This window comes from Rhipicephalus microplus, chromosome 2, assembly GCF_043290135.1.
Source record: "Rhipicephalus microplus isolate Deutch F79 chromosome 2, USDA_Rmic, whole genome shotgun sequence".
Lineage (NCBI taxonomy): Eukaryota > Metazoa > Arthropoda > Arachnida > Ixodida > Ixodidae > Rhipicephalus > Rhipicephalus microplus.
Window position 1 is genome coordinate 253,049,902 of NC_134701.1, and position 22,068 is coordinate 253,071,969.

Below are 22,068 nucleotides of genomic sequence, written 5' to 3' on the forward strand. Positions count from 1 at the left end.
CTAGTACTCGGTATTACTCGATATAAGCCCTACGCCATCCGTGCACCGACTAACATGTTGACCGGTGCGCAATATTAGTCACCGGCTTTGTTGTACGTGTATTCAATACTTTGTTCAAAGAGAAACGCTAGCGAATTCACTGACAGGCAATGATCCCAGCTCATGTTGAATAAAGTCGTTTGAGAGCACCGAACATATTAGTCGTCGCAGAAGAATATGAACATGTATGGACGACTGTAACGCTGACAGAACCATGTGAAGCCCAACGATTATGAAGTAAAAGGAAACATGCGGCAACTTCAGAATGACGAAGCAGCGCTAAAACCAGACGAAAATAAGAGAACACAAGCAGCGTGCTGTATTGTATTCAACCGGTTGTAGCGCTGCTCCATTGTTTAAATTCACCTTGTGCAAACCAGACCAATTGAAGACGCGGCTAATACGCTCAGTTATGTGTAGTACTACGTCATAGTATAGTAATTATAAAAGGAAGTAAAAGAAAAAAAATAAAACTAAAAATTAAACGGAAAAAGTTTGCTACAGTGGTAACCGAACCCGCAACCTCCGTATTTAGTCGCAAAATTAGCACTGTGTAGTGCGAAAGTTGATAGTTCAGTCCTCATCCGCGGCTGCTTGCACTGCTCTTTCGTTCAAGTCTCTTGTGCCCACGGTTGAACCTCTTTGCTTTCTTCCGCACTGTTTTGGACAGTTCGTGTTGTTCACTTCACGCTGTATGTTAGCTCCACGTCTTTATGTTGGAAGTATGTCGAGCGCAGAATCTTGAAGTGCTAGCCTATCTGGCCTTCAACACTAGTCACTCGGAGGCCGTCGTCGGGGTTTCTTCGAAAAACTGGATTAAATCGATAATAGACCATTTTCATGTGACTCGCAAGTACGCCACCCTGTGCTGCATATTCGCTCTATACCAATGGTGGCACCTGTGGTCTTTCAAGTGGAGACGATATCATGGCTGCACGTGGTCGGGCTTGTCTGTCGTTGAAGTGATAAATAAAAACAAACCAACAAGCGATGAAGCTCTCTCGGACTAGAGGAAGGTGACGTGTCTTTAACGGTAAGCAATATTCATTGTAAGTACACCGCCTATACATTTCTGCGCCTGCTTTATTCATGCAACGTTCTGACGGAAATGCGGGGCACATGTACAGGACTTCACAGCGGACGACATGTGCGTATCGCATGTCCAACGTGATCACCTCAGCAGCACGAGGCGGCTGCATCATTAATTTCATCGAAACAATATTATGTGCGTTTATGTCAAAAGAGTTGGCTCCACATTTCCTGCATCATAGCTGAATCAAAACTGCGCTTAAACACGCTGTTGCCACTGACTAGCCACCGCTAGTTGGGCTAACTGCATCACAGGCAAGCTAGCTTTACCATTACGAAGGGACCTATTGTGCCTGATCACAGAGAGTTTTTGTGTGTCGTATTTTGACAGTGCTGTAGTCAAGATTTTATACTTTACTCCCAGAGTGATCCTCTTCATTAGCCCCGCCGTGGTGGTCTATAGTGGCTAAGGTAATCGGCTGCTGACCGGCAGGTCGCGCGATCGAATTACCGCTGTGGCTGCTGCATTTTCGATGGAGGCGAAAAGGCTGTAGGCCCGTGTGCTCTAATTTGGTTGCACTCTAAAAAACCCCAGGTGGTCAAATTTTCCGGAGCTTTCCACTACGGAGTCTCTTATAATCATACGGTGGTTTTGGGACGGTAAACCCCGCAAGTCCATCCAATCCTCTTCATAAGTCTTTCACACTTCATGTCCCCTTCTCAAATCAAGGTTTGCGAAGCGGAGACCTCCTGTGGTTATTCTCCACGTCTTCCTATTATCTATATCGAAGTTTGTAGAGGCAGATATTCACGGGGTAATAAACCGGGGTCTTCATTGAAGTTTGTTGCTAAGATTTTTAAACAAGCAAAGATACAAAATATACACCATAAAGAAGAATCATCGCTCTCAAGAAGACGAGTAATTCCAGTCCCGTATAAGAGAAATGCAATCGACCTGTAGCCCTAGAAATTGAAGAGAGTACAAAAAAACAGAAAAAAATATTACACCGTCAGAAAGACCATGTGGCATAATTACGGAAGAAGAAAAGCCAGATAGTAATTATAGTGTCCGAAACGGCTTCTTTTAAATGATAATTTGCCGACGCCATTTAGGCACGCAGTCATCTGCACGTTGTAATAGAAGGTGACCCGGGCCGACAGGTCCGACTGTCGAAGCCGAGATTAAACGAGCGTACTTATCGTATGTTCCTTTTTTGCTTAGCAATAAAAAAAAGAGAGAGAAGGTTTAGGAATTCTGGTGAAGGGGGAGTTTCACAGCGATGGGCTCAGAGAAGGGCAAGAAAGAAAGGGCAGTACGATTTCACCGAAAAATGGTGCTGTGCGCTTTCGAGCGTACTTAGCCCGTCGGCCCGCACGGCTCATTGGGGGAAGAAACCATCGGTCATTCGCTAATGAGCTGCTCCGCAGGAGATCAGTCCAACGTGGACCGGAAGACTGGTGGAAATTCTCGCCGCTCCGACGTCGCAGATACGGGCGTTCAAGAGGCGCGAGAGGTTCGGACAAGAGGCGAGGGAGACATTGATTCCTTAAAAGCTGCAATTAGGGAGGTCGGGCGGTGAGGGAGGTGGTGGTGCTTGTACAGGGGACACGCCTGTGTAGCCGGACCGTTGTCTGGATAAGGCGACCGACCTACGTGCGACTTGCTTCTTTCTGTCTTTTGTTCGAGTCAATGCACGGTAGAGGACTCCCTGTGGTACGTATCTGAGGCTGTACATTGCTTCGTTCTCCGCACTCTCGGAGCACTGGGAATGTAGGACGTAGTGAACGACGGGATGTAGTGAGGATGGGAGTTGCGGAGCGTGCGCAAGCCGCGGTTGCGGAAAGGAGAGAGAGAGAGAACTTCCCTATAAAGGGAGTGGGTGAGAGACGCTGCTTTTTGAAGATCCCGCACAGTTTCCTCCACTTTCTCTCTGGAATAACGGGAATGACAGGGCCGCAGAGACGGGAAGAGAAATTTGAATATTTTGTTTCCCGCGTGACGGGAAATTATTCTTCCGGCTTCTGCGGTGGGAAATATGGTAGAAAGAAAAAAAAACTGAAAATAGAGGCAACATAAACTCTCTCGAATGCGTCTTTTTCACTTTTACGAGTCATTGTATTATTTTTTTCCCTTTTCCCAAAGCAGATGTACACCAGACATACCCGCATTCCGCTCTTAAGGAGAAAGTTCCATTGTTCCGTTTCCATCTGTTCTGCTGTCTTGCGCTGGCGGTTCCTCCGCCCTGCAGCTTCCGTATCAAATTTCTTTTGCAGGCCAAGCAGGGATAAGTGCCGCAAATGTCCTCAAAGCTTCTCTTTTTTTCCTTTTACTCCCCGTCTCGACTAGGATGCAGAGATTCTCGCTAGGGCTGTCTCCCTAATTGTGATGAATCGGAAAGCATCTACGCCTGCGAGGTCGCTTTCAATGCTCAGCGCGCCGAATAGTGCTCCCCGTCTTAGAAAAGAAAACCCTCCAGGATGCGTTGAAGAGAACTAAAAGCCGTCTCATTATACACTGAATCGTATACATGCTTTGTTCTTTTCTGCGGCTTTGACGGAGTCATGACATTGTCGTCGTATTACCATCGCGGAAGTTCTTCCTTGGTATCCGTCTATGAGTACTTTCTGTTGTGTGGTGAACAGACTGAGAAACTCCTTCTATAGCGGCACACCTACGACCGTCGTATAGCAATTGCGCTGTACCCAGCACGTGAAGATTGAAGTCGATATAAAATGAAGAATATTGATAACGAATAATAAAAAAAACCTCACGAGATGCCTCATGCATTGGCGTAAGGCGACTCGAAGACAACAGCGATCCTCCTCCTTCTCTTCTTTTCAGTCTATGCATAATTATCCTTTTTCACCCTCCTCCGAAAGCTTTCTGTGCCTTGCGTGGTTTCACGGTGCCTCCAAGATTGACTCCTATTTGACCAAACAAAAACGTCAATGCGATAACGTCATCACGTGATGTCGTGGTATATGACGTTACAGCAGCGTCCTGTTGACGTCATGATGGTACGATATGGCGGCGTCATCAGGCGATGATTTTTCGCACCTTTCTTGTGAACGCACAAGTGGCGGACGTCGTTCCGAAAGCCTTCATTTATGACGTCTCTAAAGCTGCCGCAACAGCTGAGTCAGTGAAAATGCATGTAGATCCTGCACAGCTTCGTAAAAAAAGCTTTTCATTCATTTGCATATAAACTAAGTATATTCTCAGTAGCTTAAAAAAGGAAAGAAAAAAAAAACCTTTAGCATTCCACAGTGCATGAGAGGCTATAGGCAGGCGGCGAGAACACTCGCATCGTAGAGTCATATTTATAGAATGTGCATGCTGAACGGCATAGTTGCGATAACGATAAATGAATTTCCTTGTGACCGCTTGCATGTCTCATTTTGTCAAGAGCGGTACCCAACTGCGAGCAGTCAACCAATTGGCTGGTGGATTTTAGCCTATTTCACTGAAAATGTGTGCATGCCTTGCAGGGTTTCAAAACGTAATGTCCGTACTTGCAAATTATCGCACGTTTGACAAAATATTACTGCTCCCATATACTGCTTTTTTCGTTCCTGTGCCCTTACTGTAGTAGAAAAATGCGCAAATCCTGCGGCACAACCTGATTATACTCACTCTGCGGCGCACGGGGTGATGATAGCCACCGCAGTTGTCTGCATTGTTGCACAGGCATACAGGATATATCGCGTAGACGCATTACTCGCATGATTACATCGAAAAGGGAGCAGGCACAAATGCCTGCTTAGAAGAAGCCATTAGGTGCAACGCATTTCAGTTCTGAGAAGAGGCGGAAACAAGGGAACAAGGCTTCCCTCAGTAGTACACGGCTTTCTTCTTGTCTTCCGGCTGCTAATTGCAATCGAGTAAAGTCGTTAGACACGGAACATTTGGGGCCTCGAGCTTTTGTTTAATTCGACTCGCCGTGCGCTCAGAATGGGTCGTTTCTGTTTCCGGACAAGAAGATCTGCGCGCGGTACTTTCTCTTTTACACTTCGACGGGTGCGCAACATGGCTGCTCATGAGCGAAATTAAGAACCAAACCGGACGCCCATCCAAACGTGTGCGCTGTTTTCTCGCCATAGTTGCTGCCCGGGGGCAAATTAGCTCAAAATTCGGGTTAAGTGCTCCGCCCGCCACGCTTCGAAACACAACACGTGCGTGCATACATGTACGCGCGCCAGCATGGCGCAAGCGGGACCATTAGTTGCGCCGACTTGCTTGCTCCAAGTCGGCCTGACAGCTAGAGCATCGCGTTGGCGGCCTAGAAGTCCTCGCAACCGGGATGACTTTATCGCTGTCACAGCTCGAAATACGCCACTGTGCCCGAGGATTGCCTCGGGGACTGTCTTCGCGCTGAAAAATGGTGTAAGTCGGAGCGTGGCTTGGAGTTTTAGAAGAATGCCAGCGCACTACGCATAAGTGCGCGAAATGAAAATTGCAAAGCTGCACTGAATGAAGGCGGTGCGTTTCTCGCAGTAATGAAATCCCGATTTCTTTCCCGCCGGAAAGGAAACAAAGCGTAGAAAAAGAACGGATGATGCTGAGTCTGACCTGTTGTAAAAGTTCGACAATCGTTAGTCAAGTGAACGAAAGTTATTGTGGCATATTTGAAAAAAAAACGCTGTTTCATGTTAAACAAGTCGATGAACGGCGTACTAGATGTGCCGCAAGTGTTATGCGTTTGGCAACTGCGTGATTATAGCTTCTTGTAGTCAACCCTAACTAGCTTCCAGCACTCATACCGAAATGTTTGGTGCCTGGCGGTGATTGTTTTACGTGGAACACTTACACTAATCAAGGTTGAACCACCGCAAGGCAATACAATAAACACAGGAGGGTAGCAGATGGTTGCTGAATGCATGACTGTTGCCAGTCCAAGCTCAGCTCAGTAGTGGCCCATAGAATTGGACAGAATCATGTTATATTACGACGAGCTCTGTAATTTTATTTTTGCCTTCATTTTTGTTTATGGTGATAACGTTCCTTTCTAAAGCGATCTTGTTTTAATGGGCAGACAGAGCACTGGATCTCTGCAGTGTTTACAAATACGATGCTCAAGTATATATATTTCGCACAGTGCGCATTAGTAGAAGAAAAAAAAAAGATGATCGATCTCCTGCTCACTTCTTGCTTTGTTTTGCAATACAGGTGACCTACGTATATACAATACGAATTCGGCAATACGTTATTTGTAAACTGAGTTAAACTTGCCAACGAATTGCAGGAGTGCAAATTATGAAAATTATTATTTACCGCTTTCTTTGTTACTTTGCCATAGGCATAAACTAGGCTAAGATTTCCAGCGTTGCATTAGAGCATTTATCATTTCTCTCTCTTTATCGGTGCAAGAATACTTTTGCTACTACGTTACGCCTTGGTACGGCCGACACGACCAAGAATCGAGCCTACGACCTTACGCTCGACTGCAAAACTAAACAGCACGCTGAATAACATGCATAAATATATTACTCGCGCCAATATGCCTTCAATGGGTACATAACAAGTAAGTAAAAGCCCTCGCAGCCGAAAAGTCTTCGGAGAAGCAGCCAGTGTGTTTGCGCCGGGATTTGAGCATCGCCGCTCGCCTGTGTTTCCTGTACTTGCCGGTTTGTACATCAGAGCTTGGCTCCCAGAGTTTGCCATTTTGGAAGACGTGGCCGGAATTCTTCGAGAAGTCTTTTATTATTTGTTTTTTGCCACCTTGTTTGTTCGCGCTCATATCCCTGAAGCTGGGAGAAAAAAAAAAGAATTTGCCGGCTTCAACTCAGAGGTGTACATACATGCGACGTGAGCTGTGTGATAGGATTCACTTTTCCCGCCTTTTTTATATACCCATCCTCTTCTCCTGTCTCAGCCTCTTGGTGTATTATTTTGCTTTTGTCGGCGCATACACTTAGGCTAGGAAAGCCACGCGCAGCGACGTGGACTTTGAGAGGCGTGAGAAAAAGTGAATCCGGCGCCCAATGTTTATTTTCATTTACGTAAGGCTGATTTTAATGGCTTAGCGGATAAGCTCAGAGAGGCAGCAGGCACAGAGATGGCTGGATCTCTAGAAACCGAAAGAAAAAGAACGTCTCAGTTTGAACGGGAAAAACGTGCGAGCGAATCTGTGGATTCTATCGCTCAGGTTTTAGTCAAAGAAGGAAAAGAGAATGAAAAAAAAATCAGGAAACAAGAAAAGGCGCACTTAGGTGTTTGCGTCGCCAAGACGGTAAAGGTGTCGAGCGACAGAGCTGTTGCGAAGGTGCATGACTACGTCTCTATTATTGTGGCGGAACGGCCACCTCCATTCCATTCCAATTCCATTCCGGGAAATTAAAGCTTGCCGCAACTCCATTCCATTCATTTCCTTGGAATGAAAAAAAAAACTTCGCCCAGTTCTCTTTGTAATCTTTAACTCCCTCCTTCCATTCCCCCAGCGTAGGGTAGCAAACTGGCCATGTGCCTAGTTAACCTCCCTGCCTTCTCTCGCGTTGTTCTTGTCCTTCCTCCTAGCCCGTTCCTTATCCGGGAACGGCCGGGCAGGTCAACTCCATTCATGTAACTCCTCAATGTGGGAAAGACTTGTTCATAGTTTTATGGAGTTAGGAATGATCGCTATATAAATATGATGTCAACAGACGCATCCAGCACAGCAAATGTACGCAAATCGTTACGAAGGTCGAGGGATAGTGGGCTGGTGGCACATCTCGCGCTGTTTCGAGCGAATGTGCTCATCTGTCTGGACAGGGGGGACAGTGATGTGAAAGGGGAGAGGGGATGAGGTGGGATGGTGCGCAAGCTGGTATACGAAAACTTGCAGTGAACACAAGCATCGTGTCAGTGTCAATACTCAGCAGAACTTAGAGAAGCACTTTTTCGAATATGCGTCCGAGTCGTTGATGGTGACAGAAGCAAAAACAAAAAAGCGGGGGGGGGGGGGGGGGGGAGTAGATATAGGGGTGTATGTTGTATGCCACCAGCGTAGTTTCCGACGATGGATACCTACGGCATAGCGCCACGGTTACGCGAAGAATAGAGAGATTTCGGAGCAACATGGTCTGTAACGGGACACAATTGTACGTGGTACGTTGCTTATAAATGCACCACAATTGTAATCAGCCAAACCATCTTAAAAATACTGCTTTATTGCAAGGTCTGAGGCTATAAAACTCTAATCTTCAATGTTCAAAAAAACAGTGCGGAAGCTAAAACGTGCACTGTTTAAAAAAAAAGATGTAATTTCATCCCCATTACATTCCGTGCGAAAGGAGCTAATTTCGATTCCCATTCCATTCCGGGGTCGCGAAAATGCAGAATGATTCCGTAGTCATTCCGATTCTATAGTGGAAACTTCACGACCCTGTTATCGACGAAAGTTTGTTCATTTCTTCTTTGAACACACCCGTTTGTGTCATTTTCCAGCTACAAGCCTTTTACTTTATTGTACGCCAGAAATCAAGCTGGTTCAATAAAAATTCAGCTGTACGAGCTGGTTTATACTTGCTAAGAAAAAATTGTTGCGCGCAAACTACACCAGAACACAGAGGACATGGATGAGCCCAAACTTTCAACTGAAAGTTTACGCTCGTTCATGCTTTTTGTGTCCTTGTGCAATTCGCGCGCAACAATCTTCTGCTTGTAACACCTAGCTGGCGCTAAGGTAAGTTGAAGTTAGGTTGGCCGTAACGCAGGTCGCTTTGCATTACGTGAGCCTATGTACAGCGTGCATTCGTTCAGTATTAGTCCAGACTTTACGAAAGTGGTAAAACAAAAACGGAAGAATTTAAGTCAGCATCCCACGAGAGTTACAAAGCTTGAAAGAAGTACACAGCTTAACCGCCTACACTGTTAATTTCATTTTTTCCCCACTTTTTTGCCTTCCGTGTGTTGTTTCTATCGCTTTTTGTTTTTCGCTTTGTACTTTTTTCTTCCTATTTCTCTTTCTCACTGTGTTTCTTTTTCTTTCCTTTCTTTTCTCACTCTCTCTACCACTCACTTTCTCTTTCTTTAATTGTCGCTGCCGTTTTTTCTCTCTGTTTTTTTAATATCTGTCTTCCTTCATCTCTTTCTGTCTCGCTCTCTTTTTACCCTTTCTTTCTGTGTTTCTATTTTTTCTTCCCCTTCTTTTTTATTTCTCTTTCCCTCTTTGTGTATTTGTTGTCTCCCCCATCAGAGTTATTGCTTTTCATGCCGTACAAATCGGCGCAATAATTCTAGGAAGGAAGCAGAAGATGAAGAATAGGAAGCACGAGAAGGGTGCGTGCAGGTTCGCAATACTGATTGTTAGCACTGCACGGACTAACGTTCGGTTTAAACAGCTCTGAAAACCGCAATACCCAATTTTGTGTGAAGACAAGTCCACAAGACCTCTTTCCGCATTCGGAAGTCACCACCGAAAACCCGGACCGCCGTGTGGAGCTGATCTGGATGACTGCGCACTCTGAGAACCACTGCAACGAAGCCGCCAATGACTACGCTCGAGGTGCCACCAACCGGGCGGTTGTGAAATGGGAGTCTGGTTCTTCCAGGGAGGGCATGCAATCGCTCAACGAGATGACCCACGCACATAGCGCCTAACGCCGGCTTGCGTTCCTGCATCATTGCACACTTTCACGCAAATGTTGTCCGTGATCACGCGAAGACTAGGCGAAAAAAAATGGGGGGATTATCAGGCACTTTAGTAACACTCCATTCACAGCATGGTTTAAGTACATACAATCAGGCGCGAACATCTGTATGCGCAAGGACATTATTCCTTATATTGTCATTCAAGTAGCCATTATATGGACACTGTCGGGGGGGGGGGGGGGGGGTCGCTCGAGGAGCAACTGTGAATTTAGCTCATGAGGATGTGGTCACAAGCGCAGACATGTGCGCTTGTTGACAGAGATCAAAATGGCCAACATGCGTGCTGTGCTCGTGACGATTACTTAGTGTTGAAACGACACACAGCATAACAACAACTTCACTACCAAGAGCAGCCGTACTTCCTTAAACCAGCCTTTGGTAATGTTAAGCGAGGTCGAATACATAAGAGTTACCTGCTATACTTTCTTCGTGCAACGTTTTAATTCGTTGCTTTTGCACTAATTGTTTCACCCTTGCGGCAACGCTGTGATTTATCTTCTTACAGAAGAGAGCTGTCTCTTCTTCAAGCTAAAGAAGGTGGCCTCGCTTGAGGCTACGTGTCCAGCACAAACTATCACGCTGAAATTTGCAGCAAGAAATGCCAGCCAATCTGGATGGCTAACGTATTATTATATTGAAGGTGATCAGCCAATCGAGAAGCACCATTGCGAAGTAAAAAAAAAAAGAGAAGGCGTGGTGGATTCGGCCCCTGGGACCTCCGTGGCTGCCCACGTCCCTCGTGTGGCGATAATAAAGCATCACGCCGCCGTTGTCTGCCCTGTTCTATCGAACGTGCTCAACCCAGTCGCGTGGACTCGGGGGAGCTGTATTATATCTGCTCCGGAAAACGGGGTACTTCCACCACCTGAACGTCGAAGATGATGGGACCCTTGTGATCTGGAGAACACTTCCTGTCTCCGTACTTCCGGTATAACGAGAATCCACGCGACCTTGCCACAGGGTGGTTGACGCGTGCTAGTTTCAGCAGGCTTGCCGCGGAAGGGTGGGTAGCTATACAGAATAATCATAATATGCAGTCTGCTTTAAGTTGGTTAGCTCGCATTGAGCGAGAAGACATGTAATTTAAACAAAAGCTAATATCGCTTAACTCTGCTCATTATTCTAAAGCAAAGGCCGCTACAAAGAGGGGTGGTATGAGTTAAGCGAAAAAAAAACGTAAACGAGACAAAAATAAAACAAAACGAATAGTAAATGGCAATAGTCACTGTGCTATGAATTTGTTAATTATCTGGCCATCGTACGCTACACCTCACGCTACTTTTACGATGTTTTCATTGTAGTACGCTACTGTAACATTTTACGTGGTCATTGAAGCTGTGATTACCCACAAAATGAGGCATCACAAACCGTGCAATAGTTCGGAACATGAGTAGCTGTGCTCACAGGACCACGGTGTCAAATGAGCTTTGCCGAAATGTCAGGCTTTGCTTCGCATAAACCTATAATCAGTGTGTATTACCTTTTCTCTTGTGTTTTTTTTCTTCGTTTTCTTAAGAGAAGGGTCACTTTACTGGCGACTTTTCTCACTTTCGTCTGATCGTTAAGCAGACCCACTTTGTGGCCCAATATTTCGCCATTTCAAGATTTTAAAAAGCCTCAAAAACGTGGCTGCCGATTTAGAACCTTGGAGCAGTCGTTTTTTACATGAAATTCAAAGGAGAAACACCATTTGTACGCGAATGTGATTCGTTCTTTCTTTTTTATTTTTTCATTCCTCCATTTGAATTCGTGGCTGAGAGCACCTAAATCTACGATGGCTCGACTATAAAACTGTCGAAACGAATGCGCAGGTGTAGAAGGAACGAGAATTCTTTCTTCGTAAAGTAGATTACCGCGGGTCTTCCGTTAAATTGCCTTACATCGGTGGAGGCGTTCAGAAGCCGTAAAGTAGGCTAGAGCAGCTGAACAAAAGTATTCCTGAAATCGATTCTGCTTGCTCAAAATAGAAAGACAGAAACAAGAAGAGCCTAGACCTGCGAAAGAGGTCATCGGTAGCGAGTGCCTATTTCGACCCCTGGAACCAGCAATTGCCGTTTTCGACGCTGTTCGCATAAATCATGGATCCCGATTGTCAGACAGAAAGTGGCGCCATTTTAACAATGACGGATATAAAAGGGAGCAGCCGTTTTTACCCATAAAGTTTCTGAATATTCACGCCGCATGGGCAAAGAAGATTTGAATTAAGCTGTAATCCGAATCGAATTTGATAAACCCACTACGGGTCCCACCGCTCTGCACCCTCCTCATGTATGCTGCATCTCTGCTCTATATCTTTCATCTCTTCATTCCCCTCCCATGCGCAGGGTAGCAAACCGGCTGCCTATAGGCTGGTTAACCTCCCTGCCGTTCTTTTCCTCCTATTTTCCTTCCTTTCTTCTGAGGTAAAGGAAACAGTGGGTGCGCCTTGAAATCCAACCACAGGGCGTTCGCTGTGTTGTTTATTTCGTAAATTTTTATTTCTGTACGTGGTTTTATCTGCTGCAAATCAAGCTTCTGCGTGCTTTTCGTCTGCTTAAGCTGGACTGCTTAGGCCGTGCTTGTCGAATCCCTTAAATAGATGACCGCTGTTGGATCATGTTACCGAGCTGCAATATTCTTCTAATGCTTTGTACCTGTTACTACCACTCCTGCTTACAGCCATAGCTAGAGGCCAGCAGTACTGTATAAATAAATAAATAAATAAATAAATAAATAAATAAATAAATAAATAAATAAATAAATAAAAAATAAATACATAATCACTTCTCTATTGCTGCATCTTTTGTTGGCGTGTTTCATCGGCGACCGCTTCACGATGTGAAGTATTATGCATTACTTCATTTGAGCTGGTCCCCAAGACAGGTGCGTGAAACCGACTTCAGTAGTACCACACACACACAGATAAAAAAAGGGGGGGGGGGGGAGATGATGAAGAGAGAAATAAATTGAATACAACAGAGGCAGAGAGGTTAAGTAACCGCAGTTATGAAACGTAAAATAGGGTTGACTTGATGCATGGTTTTATTACGAAATGGGCTAAGGCACGCTAGGGGTACGTTGGTCTAAATTTTTCGTGCCGTTTTTCATCGGCTCAAAACGTTGGTTGAACTCTGGGAAAACGTTGGTGCGACTGTCACTTTTCATAAGGGTGAAGCTTTGCTTTAAAATTGACCCAACACCGTAACCGAAACACAAGCTCGTCGCTGTGTAAATCATAGATTGTCAGCTGAATTGGGCATTGTGCTGTTCTATAGCGCGCATCTCTTGCGTTTAGTGTATTGGGCCGGTTTTCGTGCTTTGCGTAGACACTGAGAATCGCGCAGCATCTGCATTTATTTTGGAAGCGACCGTCGGCAGCTGGCACAACAGCAAACGTTGTGTGTCTCGTGATAAGAATGGCGCAGATCTCAAAAGATAATAACGTAATCTTGTTCCTCGTTGAATTGTGCTATAGTGTCGATGCGAATGAGTTATGGGCGAATGCTGAAATCGGTTGATTTTGCCCGTATCCATTTTTTCAAAGTTTCGCAAATCAAAATGGAGTAGAGCTTCATAGGCACGGTCACGAATTCGAACCACGCATGCAGACTTTAGCTTTGTTCTGCGGCTACGGGACTGAAAAACTAATGCTGGTGAAACAAGCAATCGCACCGCTTGGCTACAACAAGCACCACAGTGACAGCGAAAGCGTGGATAGCGGCCTTTCTAGATCATGTTGCGAATTCTCTTGCACAGACAGAGTTACGCGTTACCCGCTGCGTCATAAGTCGTCGTAATAATGTGTGGCAAAGAAGTAACCACCAAACCATTATACGCCATTCTGTGGATGAGCGAGATACCGCTGCAGATCTACAAGAAGTTATGTGAACTTCGTTGATGCAGTGGCTGATGAATGCATAGGTGGATAAACTTCATTGTGGTCCTTCGGAACGCGCTAGACGTATAAGAATAAAGGCGGAGCCCTTTTTATTGGGGGGCAACACTTTAAACCATCCCCTGATTAAGTGATTCGCCGTAAGTGTGCTCTATTATGACATTTCAGCCTTTTTGCCATGCTATTATGCACCTATAACGTGATTCCTTATCTGACACGACCCATGTAGAGAGTATTTTACGAAGGAGGTTTAGGCACCGTCATTTATGAAGATTCAAGCACCAGCCTAGCTTTGTGGCCGAATACTCTACTGCCACACGGCAGGGTCGTATCCTGCTCGAACTTAAATGTATGTTTTGTGCTCATTGGGCGCGATAGCGGTTAGCAACGCCAGCGGCGGTGGTGTACACATACGTCACCGAAATACGCTCTTGTTGTGATCTCAAGACAGCTTACGCTGCAAAATGAACGACAGTAGCGAGGGCACATATTGGGAACAGTGTTGCTCACCCGCACTGACGTGAACTACGGTGCTCAGCACGGTCCCTCTGGTGTTGCGCGCGTGGCAGCGGAAGGAACCTCGGTGTAATTGCTCGCGGAACTGGTGCTCCCGAAAGGGCAGGAAGGTGAGCGTGCCGTCGTGGACGGCGAGCAGCTGAGCTCGGGAGGCCACCGGCAGCGCGCTGGCGTTCAGCCCGTCGGCGGCGCTCACCCACCAGACGTCGGGGCGCGGCTCTCCCTCGGCTAAGCAGCGCACCGTGGCACCCGTCCAGTTGGAGAACAAGAGACGCGCGGGGAGCTCGTTCAGCCAGCGAGGCCCGGATGTCCCGTGGGTGGCGTCGCATCGGCTCGCCAACACGCCGAGTGTAGCAGCTATGGAAGAAATAGAGAGAGAGGAGAGAGACAGGAGAGAGAGAGGAGAGAGAAAGAGAAATTAGTAGCTGTGCACACAATACCTTAAAGAAAATACCAATTAAACTTACTGTTCATCCGCAACTTTTTTTTCTTTTGATAAAAATTTTTTACCGTGTTCTGAAAAAGCTAAAAGCTGAAAATTACAAATTGAAGTAAATTTCACTGTGCCAGCTCAGTCCGAATATGAAAGTTCACTTAATTTTTAACGTCACTCTGATGTTTGGGCAGTAGGGATCTCACTTTCGATATTAATTCCGATTGTATTAAAGATCAAAATATTTTTAAACTAGTGGCCATTGAATATTCAAAATGAGTCCAAACTAACATTGCCTTTTGATAGTAGTCACAGCTGTTACCTGTGAACGGTTATAAAGTCAATCGTTCAGTTATTTATTAAATTGAGGACACTGATTATAAATGAATAGATTTGCCAATCAGTCGCGACAATAGTTCAACGCATACGCAGTTTGTTACCTGTTATGGTCACGATAAATCAAGTCCAAGCGCTATGAGAAGCCTGTGAGGAGTTAGTTTTTGTGTTTCGGACAATAACAACTAAACTTCCCATCCTAACTTTTGCGATGTTCAGAATACTTGCATATACAGTAAGTACAGTAATAGTTTTATTTATTTAAGCCATGTCATCTTTCTGTAAAAAGGAGTTCGTAATTCCCAAATATGGCGAAATTTCTCCAATATTTATGAGCAACGAGCAATACTAACTTTGCAATAGTTTACTTCGTCTATAAATTTTCTAGTATACCGCAATGATTGAGAGTAAGACGAGCACGGTAATCCAGACATGAAAGCGAGCCTACTGCACGAAGACACTTACCAGCCACTTATGCGTACGCCTGGCTCATTCCCTCGATAACCATACGTTGCAACCAAAACTCTCATGCCTACGTTAAAACTGTCCTTAAGCTTTTTTTATTAACTGATGATGACGCCAAGTCTGGTCACTTTTATTTAGGGCCAATGGAATTTAAAGCATGACTATGTCAAGTAGAGAGACAGATAGATAACAATATTCAATGATGTTGCCGGAGATGTTAGCCTCACCTCAGGTGGTCAAAATTTCTGGAGCCCTCCACTACGGAGTCTCTCATAATCATATGGTGGTTTCGGGACGTTAAATACCACATATCAATCTATCAGATGTTAGCCTCGTTCGTTGTCTGACTTGCTACACCGTGGTCAAATAGTTTTTCACCGCATATATATCCTTTCCATCACGAGATCAGATATATAAAAGAAGATTCTGCAAATCCCACGTACCTTGGGAATAGACGTTATGCGAAGCATGCGGGGGAAGGTGACTGTGTTATTATTTTTTATTGAGCCACACGTTACAAAATAACGCTAAATAAATGTACAAACGTTGTACTCAGAGACATATGTTGAACAGTCGCATATCTTTATATAACCAGTTCGCACTTACGCAACGAAGCTAGCAGGGGCACGAGTATTAGCAACATGTGAAGCGGTAAGCTATGTAACGCTTGTGCTCGCGAGGATGGTAGCCCTGAACGTAAAGAAACTTCAGCGGATAGCCCTTAATTACGATTGACGTTAACTTGATGAAAAGGCTGTACTGTAGGAGTACACATTCAATGTTTATGAAAGTGAATCGGCAGCATTGCAATCACAATCGAGGATTCACCATTATTATCACAGGAAACAGTATATTGCAAAGGCAATACCCAGACCTGGCATGGCTCTGTGGTAGAATACTTGGTTGCCACGCAGAATGCTCGGTATCAATTCCAGCTGGGACCCTGAAACTTATTCTTAGCAGTCGTCCGGTCAACGCTGCCGATGTCAGCTGTTTTTTAGCACTCTCGCGTTAAAATTACCAACGTCTGTTATAGCCATTCATTAACCTGTGGTACATACCTGTGGCCCATGCCCGCCCGCGGAAACGTGTCGCACGTCTGGCGGAGAGGGTTTGACAACGCACTTTACGTTATACCAGCACTTCACATTCGTTAAACCATCTTACCCTCTCATACTAATTGTGGTCCAGTCAGGTGATCACGAGAGCAATGAGACGTAGGCGTCTTGATAGATAGATAGATAGATAGATAGATAGATAGATAGATAGATAGATAGATAGATAGATAGATAGATAGATAGATAGATAGATAGATAGATAGATAGATAGATAGATAGATAGATAGATAGATAGATAGATAGATAGATAGATAGATAGATAGATAGATAGATAGATAGATAGATAGATAGATAGATAGATAGATAGATAGATTCCATAAGTGCTTGCAGTGCTACGTGGTATCAGCAAGTGGTAGTTCCCCATAGGGTAACGTGCAGCATGAAAATAATGTACTCTGTATACTTGATGCTTGTAAAGCGTGCATTTCTGCAATAATACCCCTACGACGGCAAAGCCCACGCATAAAGATTCCGTGATACACATTTAAAAAGAGACAAAACAACGACGTAACGCATGCAGGCCACCTAGAAGGAGGCTAGGATCGCTACCTTGCAGGTATATCGAATGACTCAGTGAGTGAGTGAATGAGCAAGTGAGCGAGTGAGTGAATGAGTTTCTTGTAGGTGGGAGCAGGTACAATGAAGAGTCCAAATCGTATTTACCGACTGACACCTGATAGAGTAATGTAAGCAGGCAATTTTTCTCTGAACATTTAGTGTTTGTAGTGCTGCCCTTGGATTTCGTCCGTCTATAAGGCGACTGAATAAATCTTGTTGCTAATTTTTGAACACGTTCTAGTTTATTGTTTTGGCATTGTTGAAGAGAGCCCCATATATAAAAATGTGCATATAGGAACCGAAGAACGTCCGCACTTCGGCTTTCTTTGCGGCATGGTTCAAGTGACAACCGCAAAGCGAAGCGAGGGTAACATTTGAGCAGGCGACACGAACCGGGTCCCACCGTGGTATCACGTTCTACTCTTGAAAGCGAAGCTCAAGCATCCTCCAAGTTTTTTTTAGTTTACTCTACAAATTCGAGAGCTTTCTGCACGAGAGTAAAGTTTCATAGTCGTGAATATACTGAATGAACAAAACACTAACATGTCTCAAGATGGCTGAACAGCATAGAAGTCCAACACGCTTCGTCGTGACATCATACTTCTGCTTCCGTTTTTTTCCCTGCATCGCCGCTGCGTACCCGGCCCTCTACTGTGTGCAGTTTAGCGTACAAGCGCTTACGAGGGCGTTGATATTAGTATTTGTTTATACACGGTCTCGGTTTAGGAAAGGCATTCGATACCATAATGCACTCGTTCATCTTAAAAGCGATCGCAGACCTCGGCCTGGGGCATCGATCCTACAACTTTATCCGCTTTTTTATCAATCGACGCAGAGCCGTCCTTCATGTGGGAGACCTAGTGTCGGAAGAAGTAGAGCTCGGACTGCGGGGCACTCCTCAGGGATCCCTCCTCTCACCGATGCTCTTCAACCTCGTGATGATTGGGCTTTCCGAACGACTATCGAAAATCGATGGGCTAAATCACACTATCTATGCGGACGATGTAACCATATGGTGCTCCACCGGGTCGGATGGCTTGCTTGAGTCCGCCCTACAAGAAGCCATCGACACCGCCTAGTCCTACCTCAACCAAACCGGTTTCAGGAGCTCACCCGCGAAGTCGGAGCTGTTTATATATTTCACGAAACGCCAGAGTGCCAAGCCCAAAGGGTGTAAACCTCCGGTGGAACGCAATATCACCCTCCACACCAGAGATGGTCGTACAGTCCCCAAGGTAGACAACGTCAGGGTCCTCGGCATGATGATTGAGTCCCGTGGAACCAACACCAAAACAGTAAAGAAGCTCAGGACTAGAACTGAGAACGCCATACGACGCCTACGTAGAGTAACCAATCGGCCCTATGGCCTCAAAGAAGACAACCGGTGGCCTCTTGTACACGTGTTTGTTTTTTGCTACAAGTTTACCAACGTTGCCACTGTACAGAAATGGCTACGTGCTGAGCGCGATCAACTCAATGCCCTTGTTCGCAAGGGGTCAAACGAACCCTCGGCCTCCCTGTCACTACTCCAACGCACAATTTCTTCAAGCTTGGCGTACATAACACGCTAGAAGAGATTGCCGAGGCTCAGAAACGCGTGCAATTGACCCGACTCACGACCACCAAGGTGGGAGGCCATATTCTGCGTGAGCTCGGCTTCTTATCCTTGGCGGCCTGGGACCTTCATAGTTGACTCTGATTCCCCGGGAAATCCGCGACCTTATCACGATTGCTCCCATTCCGCGAAATGTACACCCCGAATACAACAGAGGCAGGCGCCTTGCGCTGGCGCCCGTCATTCTCAAGCGCATAGATATTGAAAGTGGGCAATATCTCGTTCGTGGACGCCGCTGCCTATCAAAACAACCGAGCCTTCATCGCAGTCGCGGTATCATCCACGCAGCAGATTCTTAACTCTGCCACAATCCTCACCCGTGAACCCGAATTAGCGGAGCAAGTAGCTATAACTACAGGTATGCTACAGCAAACGGAAAGTCATCTACAGCGACTTCAGAACGGCCATCAAAGCCTTCGAACGTGGCGTATTATCCGACCAGGCGTTTCGTATACATGGACCCGAGTGCCCTGAAGCACCACACTGTCATCTGGTTTTTCGCCCATCTGGGCCAGGTGCTGGGTGCCCCATCCAACCTCAACGAGATCGTCCTTGATGCAGCGCGCGCACTTAACAACCGCACCACCACAGGGCAACCCCGTCTTGCTGAGTTAGAGACCAATCGGGATGCACCCATTACATACAACGACATCACAAAGCACTTTTACCTTGAACGCCGATTTTTTCTACCCCCACATCAGAAACCTAACAGACCACAGGCGCTAACCCTACGCCTATTACAGACCCCCGCGTACCGAAACCTTGCCAAGCTTTATGTTTATTACCCTGATGCATGCCCCAGTGACACGTGCTCCTTGTGTGGACACACGACGACACTCCCAAACATGCTCTGGGAGTGTAGAAACACTCCTCCCGACTCTACCTCGAACAAGTGGGAGAGGTCCCTCAGGAGCTCGCATCTCACCGACCAGCAAGGGGCCGTCCAGCAGGCTCTCGAAGTGGCCGCCAGGTACTTACCGTCAGTCTCTACGTGGGAGACGCCCACTACGTGCTAAGCGCGTCCTGTGGGACTAAAATAAAGTTTTTTTCAATCCATTAAGCTTTCTCTTCTCCTGCATCAAAGTGCAATACGTTAACTCAGAGGTGAGCGTTTTGTAAAAAGATAAATATGCCGGTATTTATGAAAAGAACAACGATTGAAAATGTCATGGTAAACTAGATACCGATGACAATCAAATACATGAACGAATCCTGTGAACTGTCTGGAAACACCTAGGAATTATCATTGAACACTCTCACCGAACTTGCTGTGATCGGTTCTCTCCCAAGAGCGTGCACGATCGCGGGCACTCGCCTTAAGTTTCCTCACACTAAGCTGTAACTATCAAACTTTATTTTTTTGCATTTAATATGCGGCTATACAAAGGCTAACAGGTACACGGCGGTTGTCGTATTCATTATCATTTACACAATTTTCTACCATAACAGAGTGTGTTAAAAAGAGAGACAATGAAATATATTTATTATCGTAGAGAATTTGAGATGCTGGCCCCAATTTTAGTTCTGCCACAAGATTCTTACTTACTCTTCGCTTACATGTGGCGCTCAATTTCTAATTACAAGGGAAGATTTTATGCGGGAGCTAAGAGCCCGAAGCCGAGACGAGTTGCCCGGGATGGAAGCGGAGAATTTCGCTCAGGCCTTGCGTGTGATCAATGAGAGCGTGGAAAATTGATGGTAGCGAGAAAACAAAACCTTATCCGAGCAATAATTCCGAGTCGCAATTACCCGCGCGTGTCGACTAAAAACGGGGCGAAAGAAAATACAAAAATCTAATGAATGATGTTGAAACATATGCCTCAATGCAATATTCCTGCTGGTGTATGTGAAAGATGCATTACGGCATACATTTCGCCCGAGCTAGCTTGAACAGCTTTCTTATTTGGAAACGTGTGCTATAAGGCCGTCATACTTTCATTGTGAGCTCTAATACCATGCACCATCAATTTGACAGTAGCCCTGAAGTGATGCCGTGGTTAACTCTCTAAAATTGAAATCTATAGTAAAGAATACACGAGACCTTAGAAATAGAAAAACAAATAATACCAAGTTAAACATACTGAATGCTGCTTGTTTGCAAGAAAGCGCTCGACGTGAAATCCCCTCCCACGACGGGTAGCTATGGCAGCGAAAAGCGTAGACAAGCCTGCGTGGTTCTTTTGGATACGAGGAGGTGCGGACGGGTTGAAAGACGAGATGGGTTCGGCATCCGTGGTAAGGAAAGCCTGTAGCGAGTTGGGTTATAACGGGGTCTTAGACTGTTTTTGTGAAAACAAGAAGAACGCGAGAAATCCCCCGTGGTCTTGGCCTCTGCCTTCCTTCTCGGAAGATAAATGAAGCGGTCGCGTATAAGCTCCCTATGGTGGCCGCCTCCAAATGCGTTCTGGCCGTGTCTTTCGCTACACATCCCCGTTTCCGACTTCACTCTTCTTCCACATCTCGTGCGCGGGGACGGCTTTGATCGGCTTTTAAGGAATGATGCCTCGAGACATGGCACGTCAGGCCTCAGTACACCATTTTCCTTCTTTTTAGTTTCTCTTTTCTAACGTGGCTGTAGGGGTTAGCGAAAAAGCCCGCCCTCCGTTTGTGTGCCGTTCATGCCTCGAATATCTCTTGCGAAGCCAGAAGAGGGGATTTCATTTGCCTTCGGCATGGTCTAGCTGTAGGAGCTCTCCAGTCCGGTAGCGTGGAGTGATATTTCATTTCTGACCCATTCGTTAAGCGCCTCGCACACATTTGTTCCACATTTCTTTAGCGTGGCTTTTCTTTCACTTTGACATTTTTTTTTTACGGGCGAAGCTCCTTATCGTCTAAGGCAGTTAGTTCATTTTTCCGGCGTAGCCAGCACAGCATATCCAGATGGACAAACAGACTGATATACGCACAGACGGATGAAGAGACGGACGGACGGACGGACGGACGGACAAACAGACAGACAGACAGACAGACAGACAGACAGACAGACAGACAGACAGACAGACAGACAGACAGACGGATGGACGGACGGACGGACGGAGGGACGGACGGAGGGATGGACCAACGTACCAACGGTGGTACGAACGGATGGACGGATGAACAGACAGACAGATAGACGAACGGAAGCTTCACCCCAGTCATCATCATTCACTCTGTGGATATGCTGTGATTTTTTTAGAGACTTCGGACTTCATGGAGCTACAAGCTCCGCAGCTTCCTTCAAATTCCCTTGCTTTGTGCGGCGTTCCTTCTTAACGATGTCGGGTTCTCGCTGCTTCTACCTCTTTTACTCTTCAATGAGCGCCTTGATTCTCAAGAAACAATAATGCCCGGATGTTTCTCTAAACCGCGGAGAAGGGGGGTCAAACGAAAGAGAGGGACGAAGAGTCCAATAGTCGTTGTTATTGGCCTCGGACGCGTGGGGTCGTTTGTCGCCATTGTTTACATGCTCGGAGGTTC

At 45.9% G+C, this 22,068-nt stretch overlaps 1 protein-coding gene across 1 annotated transcript in view; it reads right to left on the bottom strand.

The window, feature by feature from the left end:
• Positions 1-22,068, bottom strand: part of LOC142794588 (cell adhesion molecule Dscam2-like) — a 108,405-nt gene that overhangs the window by 81,208 nt on the left and 5,129 nt on the right. Inside the window, exon 2 of the mRNA XM_075885911.1 lies at positions 14,082-14,444. Within this exon, the coding sequence (XP_075742026.1) occupies positions 14,082-14,444 (363 nt within the window). The remainder of the gene's footprint in view (positions 1-14,081; positions 14,445-22,068) is intronic.